Source organism: Peromyscus californicus, unplaced genomic scaffold (genome assembly GCF_007827085.1).
Source record: "Peromyscus californicus insignis strain IS unplaced genomic scaffold, ASM782708v3 Scaffold_18__1_contigs__length_77618521, whole genome shotgun sequence".
NCBI classification, from domain to species: Eukaryota; Metazoa; Chordata; class Mammalia; order Rodentia; family Cricetidae; genus Peromyscus; species Peromyscus californicus.
Window position 1 is genome coordinate 53,352,693 of NW_026294480.1, and position 22,756 is coordinate 53,375,448.

The window sequence follows — 22,756 nt, forward strand, 5'->3', positions numbered from 1 at the left end:
TTTTTACCAATTGCTTATAAAAAGTATTATTTTCCAACGGCTTTGCCAATAATAATTTTGTAAGTTTTATTCGCTTATGGAAATACAATATTCCAAATTACTCCTTTATCTTAATATACATTTATTTGCTTGATAGTAATAAGGTTCAGCATCTACTATGTGCGGTTTTTTTAAATTTTTTTTTTTTTTTGGTTTTTCGAGACAGGGTTTCTCTGTGTAGCTTTGCGCCTTTTCCTGGAACTCACTTGGTAGCCCAGGCTGGCCTTGAACTCACAGAGATCCGCCTGGCTCTGCCTCCCGAGTGCTGGGATTAAAGGCGTGCGCCACCACCGCCCGGCTTAAAATTTTTTTAACTTAAAACAATTTTTAAATTTAAATATATTTTGATCATATTCTTTCTTTCCCCAAAGTTCATCTAGATCTCCTCCTCCCTATCCACCCAACTTTTAAGTTCTTTCTCAAAAAATAAATGAAAAATCCAGTACAAAAGCAAAACAGCGTAAGCCTAGAAAGCAAAATACAACATCACCCAAAAAGGAAAGAAAAAAAAAAAAAACCCGCCAAACTGTAACCAGTAAAAGTACACACACACACATACACACACACACACACACGCCTGTGGAATTTGTTATTTGTTGGTCAGCTACTGAATATGAGATCTGCCCTGCAGTGGTTGATAAACCAGTGTCATTCCATTGAGAAAACTGATTTTCCTTCTCCCAGCAGATATAAATGACAATTCTGTTGATAACCTTTACCCTATTGGCTAGGTTTGCATTCATTCATTTTTAAAAAAATGTAACAAAATATAATAAGATGAAACAAAAACTCACATCAGAGTTGGAGAAGACAGACAGTCAGGAATCCTATAAGAACATGAAACTAGAAGCCATAATATGTTGAGGACCCAGTGAACACCATGCAGGCCCTGTGCGTGCTGCTTCAGTGTCTGGGCGTTCAGATGAGCTTTGCTCCTGTTGATTTAGGGGCCTTGTTTTCTTGGTGTCCTCCATCCCCTTTGTCTCTTACCCTCTTTCTGTCTGTCTCCTCTTCCATGGATTCTCTTGAGCTCTGAGGGGAGGGCTTTGGTGGAGACATCCTGTTTAGGGCTGAGTGTTCCAAGGTCTCACTCTGAGTAATGTCTGTGGGTCTCTGTATTTGTTCTCATCAGTTGCAGGAGGAAGCTTCTCTGATGATGGCTGAGCAAAGAAATGATTTATGAGTATAGCATAATATCATTAGGAGTCATTTTATCACTACATTTTTTTTTTTTTTTTTCCTTTTAGACCAGAATTACTTGATTTTGCCCTAGGTCAATGGGCTATCTAGTCTCAGGTTCTTGGTCACTCAAGCAGTGTTGGATATGGATTCCATCTCATGGAGTGGGACTTAAGTCAGATCAGTTATCGGTTAGTTACTCCCTTCAAATGCTTTTCAGTGTGCTGCTGGTAGCTGTGGAAGTTGTCCCAGGACTGGTCCTTCATTTCTGTCTAGCAACTACATGGTTCAATAAACTCTATTTTCAGAGACCCCTTTATCTCAAGTTTGGTTTATTACCTGGTTGGGTGGCCCTCTCATTGTCCCAGCAGGTACATGTGATGATCAAGCTTTTAGGGTCGCTTTGGAGTCGGGGTATGAACATTTTAGTTGTCTACTGGGCCACCTACTTCACTTCTATAGTTGTCCCTGTTGGGTACAGAGCAAGAATCCTGACTTGGTAAGTACAGACCAAGTTAGAAGTATTACATGGGGCCGGGCACGGCCAGGAAATCTGGTCCTGTCAGATGGGTTTCACAAACGGTGGCTTATATCCCACCAGGCTTGAGGTAGAATCCAGGCCTAGAATCTTGCACCACACACATCAAGAGTTCTGGAACTCAGCAGTCCTTGTTCCCATGGCCTCCTGAGTTCTGGGCTTATGGAATGTACCACCACACTTACCTATGGAGATTTTTTTTTTTCTTTAAACGTATTAGGGTGTTTAGAATTCTTTGAATTTCTTTTCAATAAAGTTAAATATTGTATAACTTATTTTTAACTAATATACTTAGGTTATTTTGTCTGAACAGAAAATTAATTTTCAGTTAATCTTTTATTTTTACAGAAACAGATATGTTTTTTTTAGCCATCAGCATGGTAGGAACTGACTTTTCTATGATTGGACAACTTTTTCCTCACAGAGCAAGGATAGAAATTAAGGTAAAGTATACCTATAACATTTATTTGTTAGATAGGGCCAAAAAATTACTAAGGCTTTTTTCTTTTAACTTAATTTATAGTCATTTGTTCTCTATTGTGTGTGTGTGTGTGTGTGTGTGTGTAAAATATTGATTCTTGTAAGATTTCTCAATTTTAGTATAGTTATATCTCCTGAACTTTTACATGACTTTTAAAATATATTTGAAGACTACTGATAAAGATACTGAAATTAAGAGTTAGTTAATGAGGCCGGGTGGTGATGGCGCACACCTTTAATCCCTCAGGAAGCAGAGGCAGGCGGATCTCTGTAAGTTTGAGGCCAGCCTAGTCTACAGAGCAAGTTCCAGGACAGCTGGGGCTACACAGAAAAACCCTGTCTTGGGGGGGAAAAAGAGTTAATGAAAAGAGAAAGTAGATGTACCAGAATGCTTAGAGTAAATGTAGCTTTATGATTATAAAGTATCTCTTAGATTTACCTTTTAGATTTTCTAGAATGATATGAAAAGTGCTTGGGAGGAAGAGGTAGGCGATCTCTTAGAGTTTGAGGCCATCCTGGTCTATAAATTGAGTTCTAGTACAGCCAGGGCTACACACAGGGAAACCCTATCTTGAAAAACCAAAATTAAAGAAAAAAGTGTTGTATATAACTGAACGTCTATTGCTGTCTTCGTACCCCTTCACTTTTTGAGTGACCACTAACATTGTGAGCAACAGAAGTGCCGTCAGGTAGAGGTGTATTGAACTGGAGAAGATGAGCTTTGTGGTTTTGCTGAGAAATTGTCTACAGGTTTCCTGGGTTGGAATGTATCTAGGTTCTGTCATACTGTGTTGTCAAAGTGCATTCCCAGTTAATAATGAGACATTTGCCCAACCATGTATCTTTCTTTTAATTCCCCATCTTCTCATGTTTGCTACATTGCTAAAATAACCGATCAGAAAAATAAAAATTTGTGTGTCTAGATTTGAAGTAGACTAGATTTGATTGCCTGGGAGCATTATGTAATGGGCATCTTGTAGTATAATGCCATAGCCTCATGCATTTCTTCAAGAGGTGAGGTTCCTGCTTGTATGTATGTATGCATTTATTTATTTATTTGTTTGTTTGTTTGAGACAGTTTCTCTGTAGCTTTGACTGTCTTTGAACTCACTCTGTAGACCAGGCTACCTTCAGACTCAGAGATTCACCTGCCTTTGAGTGCTGGGATTAAAAGCGTGCCCCACCAGGCCTAGCTCCTGCTTATATATTCTTTATGTTCTAGTGTTGATGTTGGTTACAAAGAAAACAACATTAAAGTTCTGTGAAGGCTAAAATTTGATTAGAGGTAGAATTTTCTGATAATGTGATTAATTAATAGTTTGTCACTGAATTATTTCTTTCGGAAAACATTTAGGTTCTTTCCTTAAAAGGTTAGTGTAGTTCCAGTAGGTCTTTGAGTAGTGTGAAGAGTGAAAATGCACTATTTCTAATACTAGTGAAGTACATCTTGTTGATTTCTGGATGCTGAACTAATCTTATAATTCATGGGATCAATTCCATGTGGTTTTACTATATTCCATTAATGTATTGCAGAAGTGTGCTACATTTTCTTCTTCTTTTTTTTAATTTTTAAAATTACTTTTATTTTATTTTATGTGTATGGGTATTTTGCCTGCATGTACATCTGTGAACCACATGTGTGCCTGGTGCCCATGGAAACCAGAAGAGGGCATCAAATCACTTAGGACTGGACTTATAGACAGTTATGAGCTACTATGTAGGTGGTGGAAATTGAACCCAGGTCCTCTGGAAGAACAGCCAGTATTCTTGACCCCTGAGCCATCTCTTCAGTCTCCTTATTACATTTTTTTTTGAGGAATTTTTATAACTTCATTCATGGGAGATATTGGCTTGCATTTTCCTCCCCCCCCCCCCTCCTTCCTTTCTTCCTTCCTTTTGTGTGTATGTATGAAACTGTTTAGATCATAAGTTAAAATATTTTTGCTGGGTGGTGGTGGCATTCATTATTAATCCCAGCACTTGGGAGGCAGAGGCAGGCGGATCTCTATGAGTTTGGGGCTAGCCTGGTCTACAGAGCGAGTTCTAGGACAGCCAGGAATGCACAGAGAAGCCCTGTCTTGAAAAACCATAAATAGATAAATAAATAAATATAATGGAAAAATTCTTGTGTCAGTTTTGATGCTAAGCTGTGGAGTTCCTATCTACAAAACTTTCTTACTTTTCTATTACCATTTTAACTTTCGCAGGTTCTGTAGTGATAACCCTCTGATTTGTTTTCTTTTTTCTCCCGTCACTTGTCTGTCTTCTGTAAATTTGTTTTGGTTTATATTATTTTGAGACAGGTTTTCATTTTGTCACCCATGCTGACTTCCAGTTTGTGATCCTCCTCGCTTAACCTCCTGATTCATCTTTCTCTAAGGCCTTATTAACTTCAAAAACATCTTTGTAATGAGCCAGACGTGGTGGTACGTGCCTATAATTCTAGCACTCAAGAGGTGGCAAGAGAATCAGGAGTTTAACACCAGCCTTGGGTGCATGAGATCCTGCCTTAAACGACCACAAGTAAACAAACAGAACTCACTGAACAGATCTGGGGCAGTGTCTTAGATGGGAAAGCCTTTGCCTTGTGAGCTGAAGGCCTGAGTTTGATTTCTGAGCACCCATGTAACATGGAAAATACATGGCAGTGCATGCTTGTGACCCCAAAACTCAAGAGGTAGACAGGAAGATTAAGAATTCAAGATTATCTTAGTTGAATAGTGAGCATGAGGCCACGGTGGTGTACATCGGTCCTTGTCTTAAAAAATATATATATATCTTATATAATATACACTGTGTATAGATATATCAGGAACCATATATAAATGAGATAAACTTGGGTTTAAATTTTTGCTTAGTTGTTTCTGTATAGACTCCCTTCTATTACACTTAAAAACACTTTGGAATAATAATAATGCAAGAGGTTTAACCTTAGGAATATTTTAGGCTTGATAAAATAGTGTTAGCTTAGTTGACTATATATTTAACTGTTTGTTGTAATAGTCAAAATTTTTATTTGTTTGTTTTTGTTTTTTTCTGACTTTTCAAGACAGGGCTTCTCTGTGTAGCCCTGGCTATCCTGGAACGAACTCTGTAGTCCAGGCTGGCTTGTAGCTTAGAGATTTGCCTGCCTCTGCCTCCTGAGTGTTGGGAATAAAGTCATGCATCACCATTGCCTGGCTTAGTCAGCTATTTTTTTTTTTTTTATTAAAAATCTATTATCGTGTATGTATCTGTGTTTGTGCATGTGTGTGTGTGTGTATCTGTATAGGCCCACTCATACCCAGTAGTATATGCAAGCAATAAGGTCACTCAGTGGGAATTGGTTCTCTCCTTCCCCCTTTCTATCAGTTCTGGATGTTGAACTGAAGTTGTCGAGCTTGGCCCATGACGACTTTCTGTGTGCTGTAAATCTAGCTTTTATTGTTCATTTCTGCTGTTGATGATAAAGATAAGATTAGGAGAATCTGTGTGAATCTTTCATTCTCATTATAAAAAAGTTTATAAATTATATTTATTGGAGTGTGTGTGTGTGTGTGTGTGTGTGTGTGTGTGTGTGTGTGTGTATGCGTGCACGTGCATCATGTGTACGGTACCCAAGGAGGCGAGAAGAGGGCATTAATTCTTTGAATTGGAGTTACAGCCTCCATGTGGCTACTAGATAATGAACCCAAGTCCTTGGAAGAGCAGCCGGTGCTCTTACCCATTGAGCTGTCTTTCTAGCCCTCAATCTTCATTTTCAAGAAACTAGAGCTTTAAGTAACTTAGCCTGTTGGCAAAAGTATACCATTTAATACAGAATGGTATGCTTTATAGAATTGCATATTAATGCTCTCTAATTAGAAATAATCCTTGTTTAATGGCAGAACATTACTATAGATCTTTTTGTTGTTAACAGAATAAATTTAAACGTGAAGAAAAAACAAATGGATGGAGAATAGACAAAGCATTCCGTAAGTACTAAAGCATTTCTTCACAAAGTATTATTTGTAGAGGTTGAAAAGTGATCAGCCCTTTGTCTTGGGCTCTAGTGTTTTAGATTTGTCCTTAGGTTGGCATAAGAAAAATACTGAAAGCTTCCCCTTTTGGTTTTGTAAGATTAAGGCCTTGCTATATATTCCAGGCTAGTCTGTAACTTTCGATCCTTTGCCTCAGCTTCCAAGTGCTGGGGTTACAGGTATGAACCATTGTGCCTGAGTTGTTGTTTTTTGTTTGTTTGTTTGATTGTTTGGTTTTTTTCTTTTTCTTTTTGAGACAGGGTTTCTCTGTATAGCTCTGGCTGTTCTGGAACTTACTATGTAGACCATGCTGGCCTTGAACTCACAGAGATCCATCTGCCTTCCATGTGCTGGGGTTAAAGGCATGCATCATCCTTCTGGTGTGTGTCTGAGTTTTTTTATTTAACAGTGTGAGTTTGGTAATTGGTACAAATCTGTAAGCAAAGAATTAGACAAAATATCCAGAAGCAGGTAAGCAGAGTTTTGTTTTGTTTTGTTTTCCAAGACAGGGTTTCTCTGTATAGCTCTGGCTGTCCTGGAATTCAACTTTGTAGACCATGCTGGGTTTGAACTTGCAGAGATTTTTCTGCCTCTGCCTCTTGAGTACTGAAATTAAAGGCGTGTGCCACCATTGCCTGGCGGTAAGCAGAGTTTTAAGTCCATGAATGTATGCAGTAACTGATGATGAAAAGTGGCTTTTTCACTGTTTTATTTTGTATCAATGCATGTGTGGATGTGCATCAGCATGTGTATCACAGTACAACTTACAAAAGTTGGTCTTCTCCTTCCTCATGTGGTTCTGTGCTAAACTGAGGGTGTCGACCCGGGCTTGGTAGTCAGTACTTGGTAGTAACTGCGCCATCTCACTGTTTCTGAGTGCTTTGTCATTGGAAAGGAGCTGTATTTAGGAGCTAGTTCATGAAGTAGATTGTGACAGCTGGTTCGTTTGTTGTCAGCCAGTCATTGAGTCAACAGCACTGATTACCTGCTGTGTTCTGGGTGCTCTCCACGATGAGTTGGCAAACAAGGCAAGGGAGAAATCTGCTTGGAGAGTCCTGAGTTTAAAATGGGTGGGGGATATTGATAAGCAAATTCCAGGTAGAGACTGAGTTCTTTGAAGGAAGAAAAAGGAATTGGGTCCTAATGCTTATTGATCCTTAGTGAAGTTCTTTATGTATGGGGTTAAAGGCATGCATCGTCCTTTAAATTCAGATCCAATTTAAAAGAACAGTAGGAACCATCTAGCTTCTGATACCTTCATTAAAATTACTATTTTTTTTCCTTTAGTAAGTCTATGGAAAGACTACAAGATATCTATAAATAAAAACAAATTTATGTTTAAAATAGTTTTTCTTAAATGTTTGGGAAGGTACATACTTTCTATGAAGAAATAATTATCAGCATTTCATAATTAATGTCAGTGTTCATTTAGCCATGAAATTAGCTGTAGTGCTAAATTTAATTGCTTATAAGTAAAATAAAAAAAATTCTTTTTTGAGACAAGGCCCCACTGTTTAGTCTTAGCTATCCTGAAAACTCTACATAGACCACGCTGGACTCAAACCCATAGAGATCACCTGCTTCTGTCCCTCAAGTGCTGGAATTAAATATGTACACCACCTTGCCTGTCTAAATTTTTTTTTTAAGAATTGTTTTTTTTTTTATTTTGTGTGTATATGTTGAGTGCCTGCATCTATGTGCCATGTGTGTGCCTAGTGTCCACAGAGGACAGAAGAGGGTATTGGATCCCTTGGAACTGAAGTTAGCATGTGGTTGTGAGCTGCCATGTGGTTTTGGGGAACTCAACCCATCCCTCTCCAAGGGCAGCAAGCTGAAGCCCTGATTGCCTGGAACTCAGTATGTAGGCTAGGCTGACTGACTGTTACCAGAGATTCATCTGCCTCTGCCTCCTGAATTCTGAGATCAAAGGTGTGCACCACCATATCTAGTTCAAAATAAAATTTCTTAATGAAAGTTAGCCATAGTGCTGGTTTTAGAGGAAAATGACTCATGTGTGATTTAGAATATCCACTGTGTAGCGTGTGAATTTATTTTATGAGTAGACACCATGGTAGATGAGTGGGTCTGATGTGGAGTGTTCTGTCTTTAGTTGAAAGTATTTCCAGGATTGGCTCCTGAAAGATCTGGAGTATTGTAAATAGAGGAACTTCTCCATTTAAAAAATGGAGAAACTTTCCACTGGGCTTAATAGATTATCAGAAAGTAATTTATAGATTTCATAGTTTTGTTTTTCTTTCTGATGTAGAAGTAACTGTCTTATTAAATAAGAAATACAGAGCCAATGCAGAGATGAAAGCCGAAGAGGTCAGAGCTAAGAACCTTACCCTTCACTGCTGCAGCTATCCTCTTCAGCCAAGAGACCTACTTCCTGTGTGTTTGTCTTTATATAGACCTTCTGTTCTGCCTTCTCATTGGTTGTAAACCCAACCACATGACCTCCTCATCACTGCCCGTCTGTAAGACCTCCAGGTCTTCTATGGTTGGTATTGAGATTAAAGGCGTGTGTCTCCATGCTGGCTGTATCCTTGAACACACAGAGATCTGCCTAGCTCTGCCTCCCAAGAGCTGGGATTAATGGCGTGTGCCACCAACGCCCGGCTCTGCTATGGCTTGCTATTAGCTCTGACCCCCAGGCAACTTTATTTATTAACATACAAATAAAATCACATTTCAGTACAAATAAAATATCACCATATTCTGATTTTGATCCTTTGTAGTAGGAAATTAAAGAATTAAAGACTTGAGTGGGCTTTTTAAAGTTTTATTTTATGTGTATGAATGTATGCATTCATGTATGTTTACCTCATGAGTGTATGGTGTCAGAAGAGAGCATTCTATCATTTGGAACTGGACTTATGAATTGTTGTGGTTCACCGTGTGGGTGCTGTGCTGAGAATCGAGCAACCGGCATCCTCTGCAAGAGCAATAAGTGCCCTAAACCCCTGAGCCATCTCTCCAGCTCCCTTTATAGATTTGTTTTTGTTTTTGTCTGGAAAGGGTCTTATATTGTAAGTCCTCTAGAACTACCTAAAGATTTGTTCTGGATTCCTTAGATGCTAGTTCATGGGTGTGGAGAATCAGAACAGATTAGTATTTTAGTATGTATCTCCTTTTCTGAGGCACTTTTGTGATCTTTCTGTACATTCACCAGAGTTGAGATGTAAAGTTTAAGGAAGCATTCTTCTGTAGATTTATTTCTTGTTTTTGTTTTTTCCGTGACTACTCTCTTGCTCTATTATGCAGTTCACAGTGGCAGTATCTCTGATTTCATTAGACTGGTTTATATTTACTTCCCATTTTATTGATGCTAAGAAGAATACATTGAAAAGAGGGTATGGTTGTAATCATAGGCATTTGGAAGAGGTCTTAGTTATTTCCATTTGTGTTTGGGGGCTGAAAATTGACCCCAGGTTCTTATGCCAGCTAATGCATGTGCTTTACCACTGAATTACCTCCTGGCCCTAGCTTTGTCACCTAAAATAATTGATACAGTAGTTCAAAGTATAATTTGATTTTAACAAAGAATATATCCTAATAACCAGCACCCTAAGTTATGCATGGACTCTTTTCATCAACTCAGAAGACCTTTTGTTTGTCTTCCAGTCAAGCTGTGCTTTGGTAGTTCAAGGGCACTGTTGTTTCCATTTAAGTTACCATGGACTAGTGTAGCATGTTTTAATAGTCTAATTGAATCATACAATATATGATGCTTGGTGTCTGATCTCTTTTACTTTTATTTTTGAGATTCGCCCATTTTATTGCTTGTATAAATAGTTTTTTCCTTTTAATAGGTTGGTACAAAAGTAATTTTGGTTTTTACATTGTTGAAATTACCATTTTATACTGATTACATTCTTAAATATGGTTATTATGCATCATATTAATGCACATTTCTCACTTTATGATCTTGTACTATTGACTTATTACCTATTTATATTCATATTATATATTTACTATGAAATCACATTAGACAAACAGCAAAATCAAGATAGTCTTTAAAATTTTTTTAAAACATTTTATTTTTGTATGCCTGAATGCATGTCTGTGCACATGGGTGCGGTGCCTACAGAGGACGGAAGTGAGTGTTGAATTCTCTGAAACTGGAGTCACACATGGTTGTGAACTACCCTGTGGGTGCTGGGAACTGAACCCTGGAAGAGCAGTGTCTTAGTTAGGGTTGCTATTGCTGTGATGAAATACCATGACCAAGTTACTTTGGGAAAGAAAGGATTTATTTGGCTTATGCTTCCAAATCACTGTTCATCAAGGAAGGAAGTCAGAACAGGAACTCAAACAGGGCAGCAATCTGAAGGCAGGAGCTGATGATGCAGAGGGCATAGAGGGATGCTGCTTACTGGCTTGTTCTTCGTGGTTTACTCAGCCTGTTTCCTTTTTTTTTTTTAAACTGAAGTAAGATTTATTTATTTATTATGTATACAATGTTCTGCCTGCATGTATGCCTGCATGCCAGAAGAGGGCACCAGATCTCATTACAGATGGTTGTGAGCTACCATGTGGGTGCTGGAAATTGAACTCAGGACCTCTGGAAGAACAACCAGTGCTCTTAACTTCTGAGCCATCTTTCCAGTCCCCTGCTTTCTTATAGAACCCAGGACCACCATGGGCTGGGTCCTCCCACATCAATCACAAATTAAGAACATGGACTTGCCTATAGCCTGATCTTACAGAGGCATTTTCTTAGTTTAGTCTTCCTCCTTCTGGATGACTTTACCTTGTGTCAAGGTGATGTAACACTAGCCTGCACAAGCAGCCAGTGCTCTTAACTGCTGAGCCAGCTCTCTGGCCCCTCAAGGGTTTTCTTACTTGACTTCAGAGTGAGTCACGTATGTGAGGAAAATTTGCAAGAATAGCAATGCACTTGGTCCAGGACCTGTTAAGAAGTATACTGTTACAATAATGGTTCAGTAAGGTTTGCAAAGAAGAGGAGAACCTTGAAGGTGAGGAATGTAGCAAACTGAGCAATTGGTGAATCTGTCCCTTCTACAACTCAAATGTTGCTGTAGAACTCAGTGTGGACCATTCAGTGGTTATTTTGCATTTGAAGCATATTGGAAACATGAAAAAGCTTGATTAAAAAGTCATCACTTTGAACTGTCATCCTGATTTCACACATAGCGTTGTACCATTTCTTTATTGGGTTGTGACATGCAGTGACAAGTGGATTGCGTTGTGATGTATAATAGAGCAATGCCTAACAGTGGCTGGACTGAGAAGAGGCTTCAAAGCACTTCTCAAAGCGTTTTATTACAGCTGAGAAATAGGTCCATCCAGTCCATGCGCTGTGCAGCCAGCATTGGTCAACAGACAGGGCCTGGTTCTCCACGATGCCCAGCCTTCTACCACACAACCACTACTGCAGAAGCTGAAACTTGAACAAATTAGGCTCCACAGTTGTTGCTCACTTTAAACCATGGCTGATCTGGAGCTTACTACGTAGACCAGGCTGGCCTTGAACTCACAGATATGCTTGCCTTTGGAATCAAAGGTGTGTGCTGCCACACCTGGCTTAGGCCACCAAGTTTTGCTTTATCTGCTGTGTTCACCTGACCCCTTGCTAGTTGACTATCACTTCTCCAAGCATCTCAATAGTTTTTTACAGGGCAAATGTTTTATACCAGAAAGAAGCAGAAAGCGCTTTCCAAGAGTTCCCTGAATCTCAAGCATGGATTTTACACTGCAGGGACTAAAACAGAACAAAACAATTGGCAAAGATGGGTTGATTGGAACGGTTTCTATTTTGATTAAGAAAGATGTATTTGAACCTATTTAAACCTATTTATAATGATATAAAACTTGTTGCTGGGGCTTTAACCCAGGGTCTGGTGTATGCTATAGTTGCTGGACACATTTAGCCCTTACTTGTTAAACTACCTTTTTGTTTTGTTACTGGAAGGTGCTATATATTTACTTATCCATGCTCTGTCTAATAAATAAGTCCATTTGCTTTGGATGTTATACTACTTTGCAAACTAGAGAGCCCTTCTTTAAAAAACAAAAAGACAAACCTAAATTTTTTTCCCTTTTCTTTAAACAGAGGAAAAACGCCCTTTTGACTTCGATTTTTTTGCTCATTTGCTTCAGAAAGTTCTTGCTGAAGAAGAAAAAAGAAAACAAAAATCTACTAAATGTCAGAATTTAAAGGAAAAGGCCTCCAAGCCACAGAAAAATGTAAAAGGTATTGATTGTTCAGTTTCATCTAGTGGTGAGTTGACAGGATTGTCTCTTAGGAATTGAGAGTTCAGATGGTATTCAGGTAGTTGACGTCATCAGAGTGTGCAGTTGGAGGGAATTAGTATTATTATTACTGTTATAATGCTTACATGTACCGGGGTGTGTGTGTGTGTGTGTGTGTGTGTTTGTGGGAGAGGCCTGATACAGGCTGGAGCGATGGCTCAGACGTCAAGAATGCTTTGTTGCTCTTGAATTGGACTGGCCTTCGGTTTCCAGCACCTGTGCTGGTGTGGCTTACAATTGCCTATGACTGCAACTCTGGTGTTTGATGCCAACTTCTAGCCTCTCCAGATACCGATACACGGTGCGTACACACACACATATATTTCAAAGGAAAAAACAGTTTCAGTCTGAGTATGTAGTTTAGTACTTGCCAGGAATGCAGAAGACTGCCTGGATTTGATCCCCAGCACCACAAAATGATAAGAAAGATGCGTAGTTCAGGCAGGAGGATCAGAAATTCATTTCTGGTTTCAGTTATATGGTTTGAAGCAACCTGGGATGCATCAGACCTTTTCTCAGAAAGTCAACCAAACAACCTAAAATGATACAAAAGGTACAGTTCTAGAAGTCTTTGTCCTACCTAACATTCAAAGCAAATTCTTGAGAATTCCAAGGAATAACTGTCACTGAGCCCTTTCCTGTGCACATACTGGTGTGCATGTAATTTTTTTTTTATGAAAATGTAAGATAAATATGCAAATATTTCTGCCACTTGAAGTTTTTATATAACAATATACTTTGAATTCCATCACATTACTACATATAAACTTACTTTATTATTGTTAATTGCTACATGTGTATCCTTTTTGTTTGGGGGAGACAGTACTGGGAGTTGAACCCATGGCCGTGTATGCTAAGAAGGATGTGCTTTACCCCTGAGCCTGGACCTGCATGGATTTTTGTCGTGTAAATATTATAACTGATTTCTTCTTTCCCTCTTTTAGTCTACCTTCAGTTTTGCACAAAAATAACACAACAGAGTGTACTTTAGAGTATTTATCATATACCCTTTCAATAAGTTTTCTGTAAGTAATTCATGTATTTATAACAATTTCTCTTGTTTTTAGCAAAAACAGTAACCAGTGAAGAAGTGAATGATGATCTAGACGAGTCTGTAAATAGTAACATTTCAGACCCAGAAAGATCTGAAAAGGATGTTCAGACAGTTGCTGAAGAGGAATCACCAACTCCGTCAGGACCAGATTTAGAACAAGCTATGTTAGAGCAAGACCAAAATCAAGAGAAAAAGAGGAGGAAGAACCAAGTTGAAGCTGATAAACAAGAAGCAACAAATCTTGCAGGAAATGTCCTTGTTCAGTCGAGCCCTCCTGAAGCAGAAATACACAAGAGTAAGTTTTTTTTTTAATTTATTTATTATGTACACAGAAGAGGGCGCCAGATCTCATTACAGATGGTTGTGAGCCACCATGTAGGTGACTGGGACTTGAACTCAGGACTTCTGGAAGAGCAGTCGGTGTTCTTAACCTCTGAGCCATCTCTCCAGCCCCCAAGAGTAAGTCTTAAACACATCCTAGGAACCTCTGTTTTACTAGAAAAGACATGTACGGTAATGTGTATGACAGATGCTATCGTTGTGAATAATAGCAATTACTAATGCTTGATAAGTGTTGTGTACTCAGTACTATGTTACATCTTGTCATCATAGTTTTAGTTGAAGAGAAAAAACCTAACTGTAGAAAGCAAAAAGAGTGAATCAGGGAGAATTTTCTCCAGATTGTCCAAAGATGTATTATTTCTCTTGTATTCCTATTAACAATCATTGGTAATCACATATCTGTTAGTGAAGCTCAGATTTTTATTGTCTGCCTTTATGAGATACATCTGTGAGCCTGTAATAGGTTGTTTAATTTTGAAAAGAGCTAGTAGAATTTGCATTTCTTTTTTCTTCTTGTAGTCTTAGAATGTAAACTGAAATTTAAGTGTTGCTGGGAGATGAAGACCAAAACTGTAGCGGAGACTTGGGTCCTTCTTAAGAGTTTGCTTTGAGAATGATTACAGCAAATAATAAGGTTGGAGGTAGTAGAGCATGTGCTTAGCATGTGCAAATTCCTGGCTTTACTCCTTAGGAACCCCCTCTGCCTGCCCCCTCAATCCCCTTCCAAACCCTCTCCAATGTGTCTTTCTCCCAGCTTCATTTCCTTTTTAAAAACAAAACAAAACAACCTACTGAGTCCAGTCAGTGTTGCTCATCCGTGCATGGGTATGGGTCATTGCAGCATAGGCAGCCTAACAGAGGCCATACCCTTTAGAATAGAAACTGACTCTTGGGCCGTGCCTTTAATACCAGTACTCGGGAGGCAGAGGCAGGCAGATGGCTGTGAGCTCGAGGCCCGCCTGGTCTAAAAAAAAAAAAAAGGAAAAGGAAAAGGAAAGAAAACTGACTCTCCCTTCCCCCGTGGCCATTCCCTGCCAGCAGCTCCTCAGCTGAGGCTACAATCTCTTGTGTCCCTCCACCACCCATGCTGGACTGTTGACTGGCTTTATCTTGTGTTTGTAAATATGGTTGTTGTGAGTTCCTAAGTGAAATGCTCCCGCCATGTCCAGAAGACTCATTTTCAGCCGTCTTCCCCAAGCTCTGGTCCTTACGAACTTTGTGTGACCTCCTCTGTGACGTTCCCCAAGTTCAGAGGCGGGGGTGGCTGGGTGCTTTAGTTGTTCATTTGGACTGAGCACTCAACAGTCACTTGGCTTTCTGCATTTTGACCATTGCTGAGTCTTCGCATTGACTGTGTGAGCTACAAAAAGAAGCTTCTCTAATGAGGATTGAAGCTGCACTAATCTTCAGCTATGAAGATAAATATTTAGAAGGCACTTGATACTGTGTCCATTTTGCAAAGTAGTAGGTTATCTCCTGTGGATCCTTAGGATGACACTAGCCGTGGTTTATGGCCAGGGTTTTCCTGCCCAGCATGGGGTCCTCCTGTGTGGATCTGACTATAACACTAACTGAGAAGCAGTTATCTCTGGAGCATCTGTGCCACTGTCGCACAGTGGACGTGGCTTGTCAGTTTAGTTGCTGTTGCTTGCGGGTTCCTGAGTGGTAAGACTGTTAATGACTGTCTCCCTCGGGAGCCTGTAGAGCACCTCCCAGCACCATGAGAGCTAGCCGGAAGAGAGGGAAGTCAGTAATGGTTGATAATCAGTGTTGGTAGTTGAAGTAACAGGACTTTTTTTTCTTTTGAGATATGGTCTGATGTAGCCCAGCCTGGCCTAGAACTTGCTGTGTAGCCAAGGATGGTCTTGAACTCCTGCTTCTCAGGTTTCCAGTCTCAGAGCTGAGATTATGTACATTTACTCTATGTCCTGTTTACGGTTGTCTGGTTTTTTTTGTTTGAGACAGGGTTTCACTGTGTAGACCTGCCTGTCCTGGATCTCACTCTGTAGACTAGGCTGGCTCTAACTCAGAGATCCACCTGCCTCTGCCTCCTGAGTGCTGGGATTAAAGACGTGCACCACCGTACCTGGTCCATGGTTGTGTGACTTATAAGCATTAGAATATTGTACTCTATTGTTGTTTACCATTACAAGAAATATTAAATGTAGAGGCCAATGGGATAGCTCAGTGGGTAAAGATGCTTAAGTTTGATCCCAGGGGTCCCCAAAGGAGAAAACCAACTCCTGTTGCTTTCTGAATTCCATGTGGGCATTGTGGTAAAATTCACTTTCATACACACACACACACACACACACACACACACACACACACACGCACACACACACAAAGTAAATGAGTAAATAAATGAAAAGCAGTTTTTTAAAAAGAGATTATATATTAAAAGAAAACTGGGTAGAGTGGCCAGTGCCTGTAATCCCACCACTTAGGTGTCAGAGGTAGGTAGGTAGATAGATTCAGAAGTTCAGGATTATCCTTGGCTATCTAGTGAGTTTGAAGCCAGCCTGTTACATTAGCCCCTGTCTCAACCAAAAGAATAAGAGAGATTTTACATAGAAGCAGAATAAATTATCAGTTCTGGCTCTTTTACCATCTAAAATAATTGGTGAGTCATTTGAGATGTTGGAACTCAGTGGTTCTTCTTTATCATAGGGTTAATATTAGTGCCTTTTATCACACGTATTTATTTTGTGCCTGTGTGCCTGAGATGGCTCAGCAGGGAAAAGACACTTGCCATGTAGTCCTGACAACGTGGGTTCAATCCCCAAACCCTCGAAGGTGAAAAGCAAGCACTAGCTCCCGAGTTGTCTTCTGAACTTGATGTGTATGTGATGGCACATGTGGGTACTCATGCACACGATGCACGTGCACACAGATGGTAATAGTAAATGCAAAAAACTTTAAAAGTAAAAGGGCTGGAGAGATGGCTCAGCTATTAAAGGCTAAGGCTTAAACAACAAAACAAAATTTCCAAGGAAAAAAAAACCCTAAATCTTGAATGCTAAGTGGATTATTAATATTTTGTAGGAAAAGACAGATGTTACATATAAATTCCTTATGCTTTAAAATATTGGTATCTTTGCTATTTTTTTGGAATAACATGTGTTTTATATTCCTAGATACATGCCCTGAGGAAGATGAAGGTGAATGCAATAAGGAACAGATACCTTCCTTCCCACGGAACATAGATGACATTGCAGGGTTAGCATCCACTGAGAAGGTGGAGAGGAGCGCTGACTCCATCCCTTCCACATGGTATTTCCTGCCTCTTTACTGGCTTTATCTGCATCTTCTCTTGATTTCTGAGGGAGGATTGAAGTCTCCAGCTGTCATTGTGGACCGCACTTCTTTTTCTGTTTGCTTCATTGATTTATTTTCAAACCTTTTTGTTAGGATTTGTTGTACCTTTGTTAACTTTTAAAAACTATTTCTTTTTGTTATTTAATTGTGTGTGTGTGTGTGTGTGTGTGTGTGTGTGTGTGTGTGTGTGTGTGTATGCACATGAGTGCAGGTGCCCACACAGGCATTGAATTCCCCTGGAACTGGAATTATAGGTGATTGCAACTACCTGGTATAGGTTCTAAGAACTGAATATGAGTCCTCTCAAGTAGCAGTGTGTACTGTTAACTGCTGAACTGTTTCTCTAGCTTCTTGGTTAATTTTTTTTTTTTTAAATCATTGTGTATTATTTTCAAGCTTGGTGTGCTAGTGCACACCTAAAATCCCAGCACTGAGGAGGCTGAGGCAGGAAGATTATAAGTTCGAGGTTAGCTTGGGCAACCTATCACGTTCTGCTAGTAGTTCCTGCCCCCAAAACAAATAAGCACACACACAAACAAATCCTCCTGTCATAGCCTCCCAGACACTGGGATTACAGGCATGGACCGCCATGATGTTCAGGTTTAAGTCCCAGCACCCATATAAAAAGCAAGGTTAGTGTTACCCACTGATAATCCCAGTGTAGAAGGCTTTCGCGCGCGCACGCACGCACGCACGCACACACACACACACACACACACACACACACACACACACACACATCTTTTAGTGGTATGAGAATATATTTCTGGGTATTTGTTTTCTCCTGATACATTTTCCCTTCCTTAGTAATCAACAAGACATCACGTCAGAGTCAAGTGTTGCAGATTTGCTTGTGTCAGAAGTTGGGAGTGTTGCCTCTTGTGAAGTAAATAATGTTGGAAGAACTTGTACAGAAGAAAGAAATGTTGACCTAAAGAATAAACCACCGTAAGTATTTCATACGGTAGGATTTCTTTTTAAACATTTTGTAAAAGTATTAAACATTTTCTTCTCTGATTTTGGGATTAAACCCAGGACATCACACATATTGGACATGTCTAAGCCTTTGATAAACTTAATTTTTAAAGATAGATATTCTTTTTTTTTTTTTTTTTTTTTTTTGGTTTTTCGAGACAGGGTTTCTCTGTGTAGCTTTGCGCCTTTTCCTGGAACTCATTTGGTAGCCCAGGCTGGCCTCGAACTCACAGAGATCCGCCTGGCTCTGCCTCCCGAGTGCTGGGATTAAAGGCGTGCGCCACCACCGCCCGGCGATATTCATTATTTTAAATTAGACGTGTGTGTGTGTGTGTGTGTGTGTGTGTGTGTGTGTGTGTGTGTGTGTGTGTGAGAAGTATGTATGGTGGACACATGCCTGTGTGTGTGTGCCGGATCCTCTTGGTGCTGTAGAGGCAGTTGTGAGCCACCCCTGTGTGGTGCTGGGAACCAAATCCAGGAGCTCTTAACTGCTGAGGCATTTCTCCATCCCCTTGATAAAGTTCTTAAATTACACTTAGGGAGTAGAAGTGTAGATAACTTAATAGGTAATTTTTATTTTTTTCTGGGACAGGGTTTCTCTGTGTAGTTTTGGAGCCTGTCCTTTATCTGGCTCTGCAGAACAGGCTGGCCTCGAACTCACAGAGATCCGCCTGCCTCTGCCTCCCGAGTGCTGGGATTAAAGGCGTGTGTCACCACCGCCCGCTTAATAGGTAATGTTATTGCAATCTCTAATAACACGTCATCAAAAAATTTCACTTTCTGAGTTTTTCTTGGGATTTTTTAATTTTCTGTTTCATTATAGAAAGGAAATGCTGGTGGGCCTGTCAGCCTACCTATTAGCAAGTACTGGGTTTGATTGAGAAACCCTGTCTTAAAGAGTAAGGGGAAAGAGTGATTGAGGAAGATTCTGGAGGTCAGTCTTGGGTCTTGTATTAGTCAGGATTCTCTAGAGGAGCAGAACTTATAAAATGAGTATATATATGTATGTGTGTATACACATGTACACACACATATACACACATCGATATCAACATAAACAGAATGGGACTTTATTAGAATGGCTTATAGGCTATGGTCCAGCTAGTACAACAGTGGCTGTCTATCAATGGAAGGTCCAAGAATTCAGTAGTTGTTCAGTCCATGAGGACGATGTCTCAGGTGGTCTTCATTATACGCTGGAATCCTGAAGAAGTAGGCTCTAGTGCCCAGTGAAGGAATGGACTGTGAGAGCAAGCAGGCCCTAGCAAAGTGCTTCCATCCCCATGTCCTTTATATGGGCTGCCACAAGAAGGTGTGGCCCACTATAAAGGTGGCTCCTCCCACCTCTACAGATCTGCATTAAAGGTGTGTCTTCCTACCTCAGAGATCCAGATTAGAAGTGGGTCTTCCCCTTCAAATTATTTAATTAAGAAGAAATCCCTCACAGGTGTGCCCAGCCCTTTGGGTTTTTGTTAAGATGTAGTGAAGTTCACAACCAAGAACAGCCATCACAAGCCTACAGAGCCACCCACATCCACAAATGAACACGAGCACACATGTTCACTACATGCACATGAAAAGAAGAAAAAGGAACAAAACCCATTGAGCTCATGAGTGCTTATTTTTAGTAAAATTATTTTAGATTCTCACCACATTGAGAATCAAAATTTTAAAAGTAATTTTTGGAATAAACTCTATTTGTTTGGTTAAACAGAGAAAGACAGCAGTCTCCTCACTGTTACTTCTTTCAGGGACTTGGAATGTATACTGAAACAAACCTAATTGCAGCGTACTCACACATAACATTTTGCAGGGTTCCCCCCCATACTTTTATGTAAGAAGCATATTTCTATGACTTAACAGTGTTTCATCATTTGAATGTACCCTAGTTGTGTGGTTTGTTCTTTCTTTGCTCATGGCCGTATAGATTGTTTTTATAAACAACAGTTATGATCTTATGCTTTCACTTTCATGCTAGTTTGCAGGTATGTTTTCCAGTGAAGGTTTTAAAAATGGAACTGTTTGCTTAAAGGATGTGTGTGCGCGTGTGGGCCAGAGCACATACAAAGGTCGGGACAGCTGTGGGATTGGGGCTCCCCTTGCAGGGGTCAGCCTCTTGATGGCAAGTGCCCAGGCCACTGAACCACCTCTGTAGTCCCCAGGATTTTATTTTTATGTTATCCAGTTTCTAGTTCTTTTCCCACTTTTTATGAAATCTTAGATTACTCCATCTAAAGTTTATAAAGTAACTTTCCTTTGTTTTTCTCTTCATTTAAATGTTTGATCCACTTGGAATACATTACCAGTACAGTGCAAGGGTTGGAGCTCACTCTGTTTTATTTGTTAACCAGTTTTCCCATCAGAAGTTAGTTTTGTGTAATGTTTATTTTATTTTTATTTTTTTTTTTGCTTTTGTTTTTTTCAGACAGGGTCTTGCTAAATAGTCTTGGCTGTCCTGGAACTTGCTGTGTATTCCAGACTGGCCTCAAACTTAGATCCATAGGCCTCTTCCTCCTGAGTGCTGGCTTTAAAGGTGTGCACTCTCAAACCTAGCATAACATTTATTTTTAACAATTCTCTGTTACGGATTTCAACTCTTCTATTTTGAGAAACAATCTTTATTATGTTCTAAAATCATATCTAATTTGGAATCACTTTTTGTTTTGTTTCATTTACATGTTTTTATATCTTTTGGTACCACTATACATCTTAATTACTGATGTTGGTATATTTTTAACATCTAGTAGAGTAAGTCTCTCTTTCAGCTTCCTTTGCTGTGCTAATCTTCAGGGCTTTATGGAGCTCTTTGAATTCCAGCTGTCTTATTTTCCAGCTTTTTAGAGTTTTATTTGATTGTGACTACGCGTTGGTTGCAATTCAAATAATATTCTTTTTTGTTTTCTTTTTTTTTTTTAGAGAGACTGAACAAGCAGAAAATGTTAAACCAAAATCAAGAAGTCGATTCCAGAGACCTAAACCTAATCTGTCAAGGGCAGTTGGGAAGAAATCAGTTGTTTCACAAGATAAACAAGATGAAAGGAGCAAGAATTCACCTTCAGAAACTTCAACTGAAAAGGTGTGGTTTAAGAGATGCCTGGAAATTAAAGTTATAAAAATATTTTCTAAGCACAGATAAAATATTTAGCTTGTAGTTTCAAACTCTGTTACTAATAGGAAAACACAAAAACGTAAAATTAGATTTGTTCTTATTAATCTTCGTTTCATGTGTTTCCTTTAGAATGTGGGCTGTCTTTAGAAAATATTTTTTTTTATTATACTTTTTTTTTTCCGAGACAGGGTTTCTTCTGTGTAGTTTTGGTACCTGTCCTGGATCTCGCTCTGTAGAGCAGGCTGGCCTTGAACTCACTGAGATCCACCTGCCTCTGCCTCCCGAGCACTGGGATTAAAGATGTGCGCCACTACTGCCCGGCTAGAAAACATTTTTAAGTAATACTTTAGCAATGTAGTGTAGCTGCATTTACTCAACCATTGTTTCATTTTTGGAAAACTTATGTTAACAATGTAGGCCATTTAATATAATATTGTGAACATTCTAGTATTTTTATGTTTTTCAATTACTTCTGTTAAATTTTAAAAAAATTGCATAGTGTGTGTGGGTGAGGTGGGCCTGGGGTCAGAGGATAATCCTGCCAAGGAGTTGGTTTTCTCATTCCATTATGTGGTTCTTAGAGATTAAAGATAGGCTGTAAGGATTAGTGGCAAGCCTCTTTTCCTTTGGACTCCTCAATTATTTTTCTTTTTCTTTTTAAATCAAGGTCTCAGTGTATAGCTTTGGTTTGTCTGAAACTCTATATATAGACCATGCTTACCTCAAACCCAGAGAGATCTGCCTGCCTCTGTCTTCTAAGTGTTGGGATTAGAGGCATATGCTACCATACCTAGCCTCTTCAGTTTCTTCCTTAAAATGGTATTAGTGGTCAACGAATATGAATGTTTTAAAGACTCTTCATGTTGGCAAGGGCCTTCTAACCATGTATAAGATTGTGTGTTTTCTAATACTTTGATCTGTATTTAGAATTTTTAGAAAATTGCTTTGTTATAAATATAACACTCAAGATTACTTCATTTTAATTCTCATTCAGTGAAACATTTTATTTTAAGTAGCTTAAATGTAAAACATTATATTTACAGAATCACGTGGAAATGGGGAGAATGACTATATCTGAAAATTTTGGGACAGAGAACACAGAAAGAGAGAACCTGGGTGCTGAAACAGTGTCTGAGTAAGTACTTGGAAAGAAATGATCTTCAGGATTGGTTGTAATTATTAGTTTTCTTTTTAATAAAGACTGAATTTTCAACTAGGGTACTTCGATTCTGTTTCATTATAGATAGTTGCAAGAAATTTTAATAATGCTCTGTTTGCTTGATGTTATAGACTAGAAATGATGGTATAGGCAGGTCTAGGGCTCTATCTGATTAGTGTGTATGAAGCTCTGGGTTCAGTCAGGAGCCTCACTTAAGCCAGGTGTGGTGGCATGTGCTCGTGATGCCAGCAGTGGAGAGGTAGAGGTAAGAGACGTGGACCTTCAAGAT

General features: G+C 39.3%; 1 protein-coding gene across 1 annotated transcript in view; it reads left to right on the plus strand.

Annotated features, from left to right (window-relative positions):
• The window catches only part of Bdp1 (B double prime 1, subunit of RNA polymerase III transcription initiation factor IIIB), a 96,145-nt gene that overhangs the window by 14,006 nt on the left and 59,383 nt on the right, over positions 1–22,756 (plus strand). Inside the window, 8 exon segments of the mRNA XM_052743439.1 lie at positions 2,105–2,199; positions 6,135–6,189; positions 12,311–12,451; positions 13,578–13,859; positions 17,044–17,179; positions 18,032–18,172; positions 21,116–21,275; positions 22,352–22,443. Coding sequence (XP_052599399.1) covers positions 2,105–2,199; positions 6,135–6,189; positions 12,311–12,451; positions 13,578–13,859; positions 17,044–17,179; positions 18,032–18,172; positions 21,116–21,275; positions 22,352–22,443 — 1,102 coding nt within the window.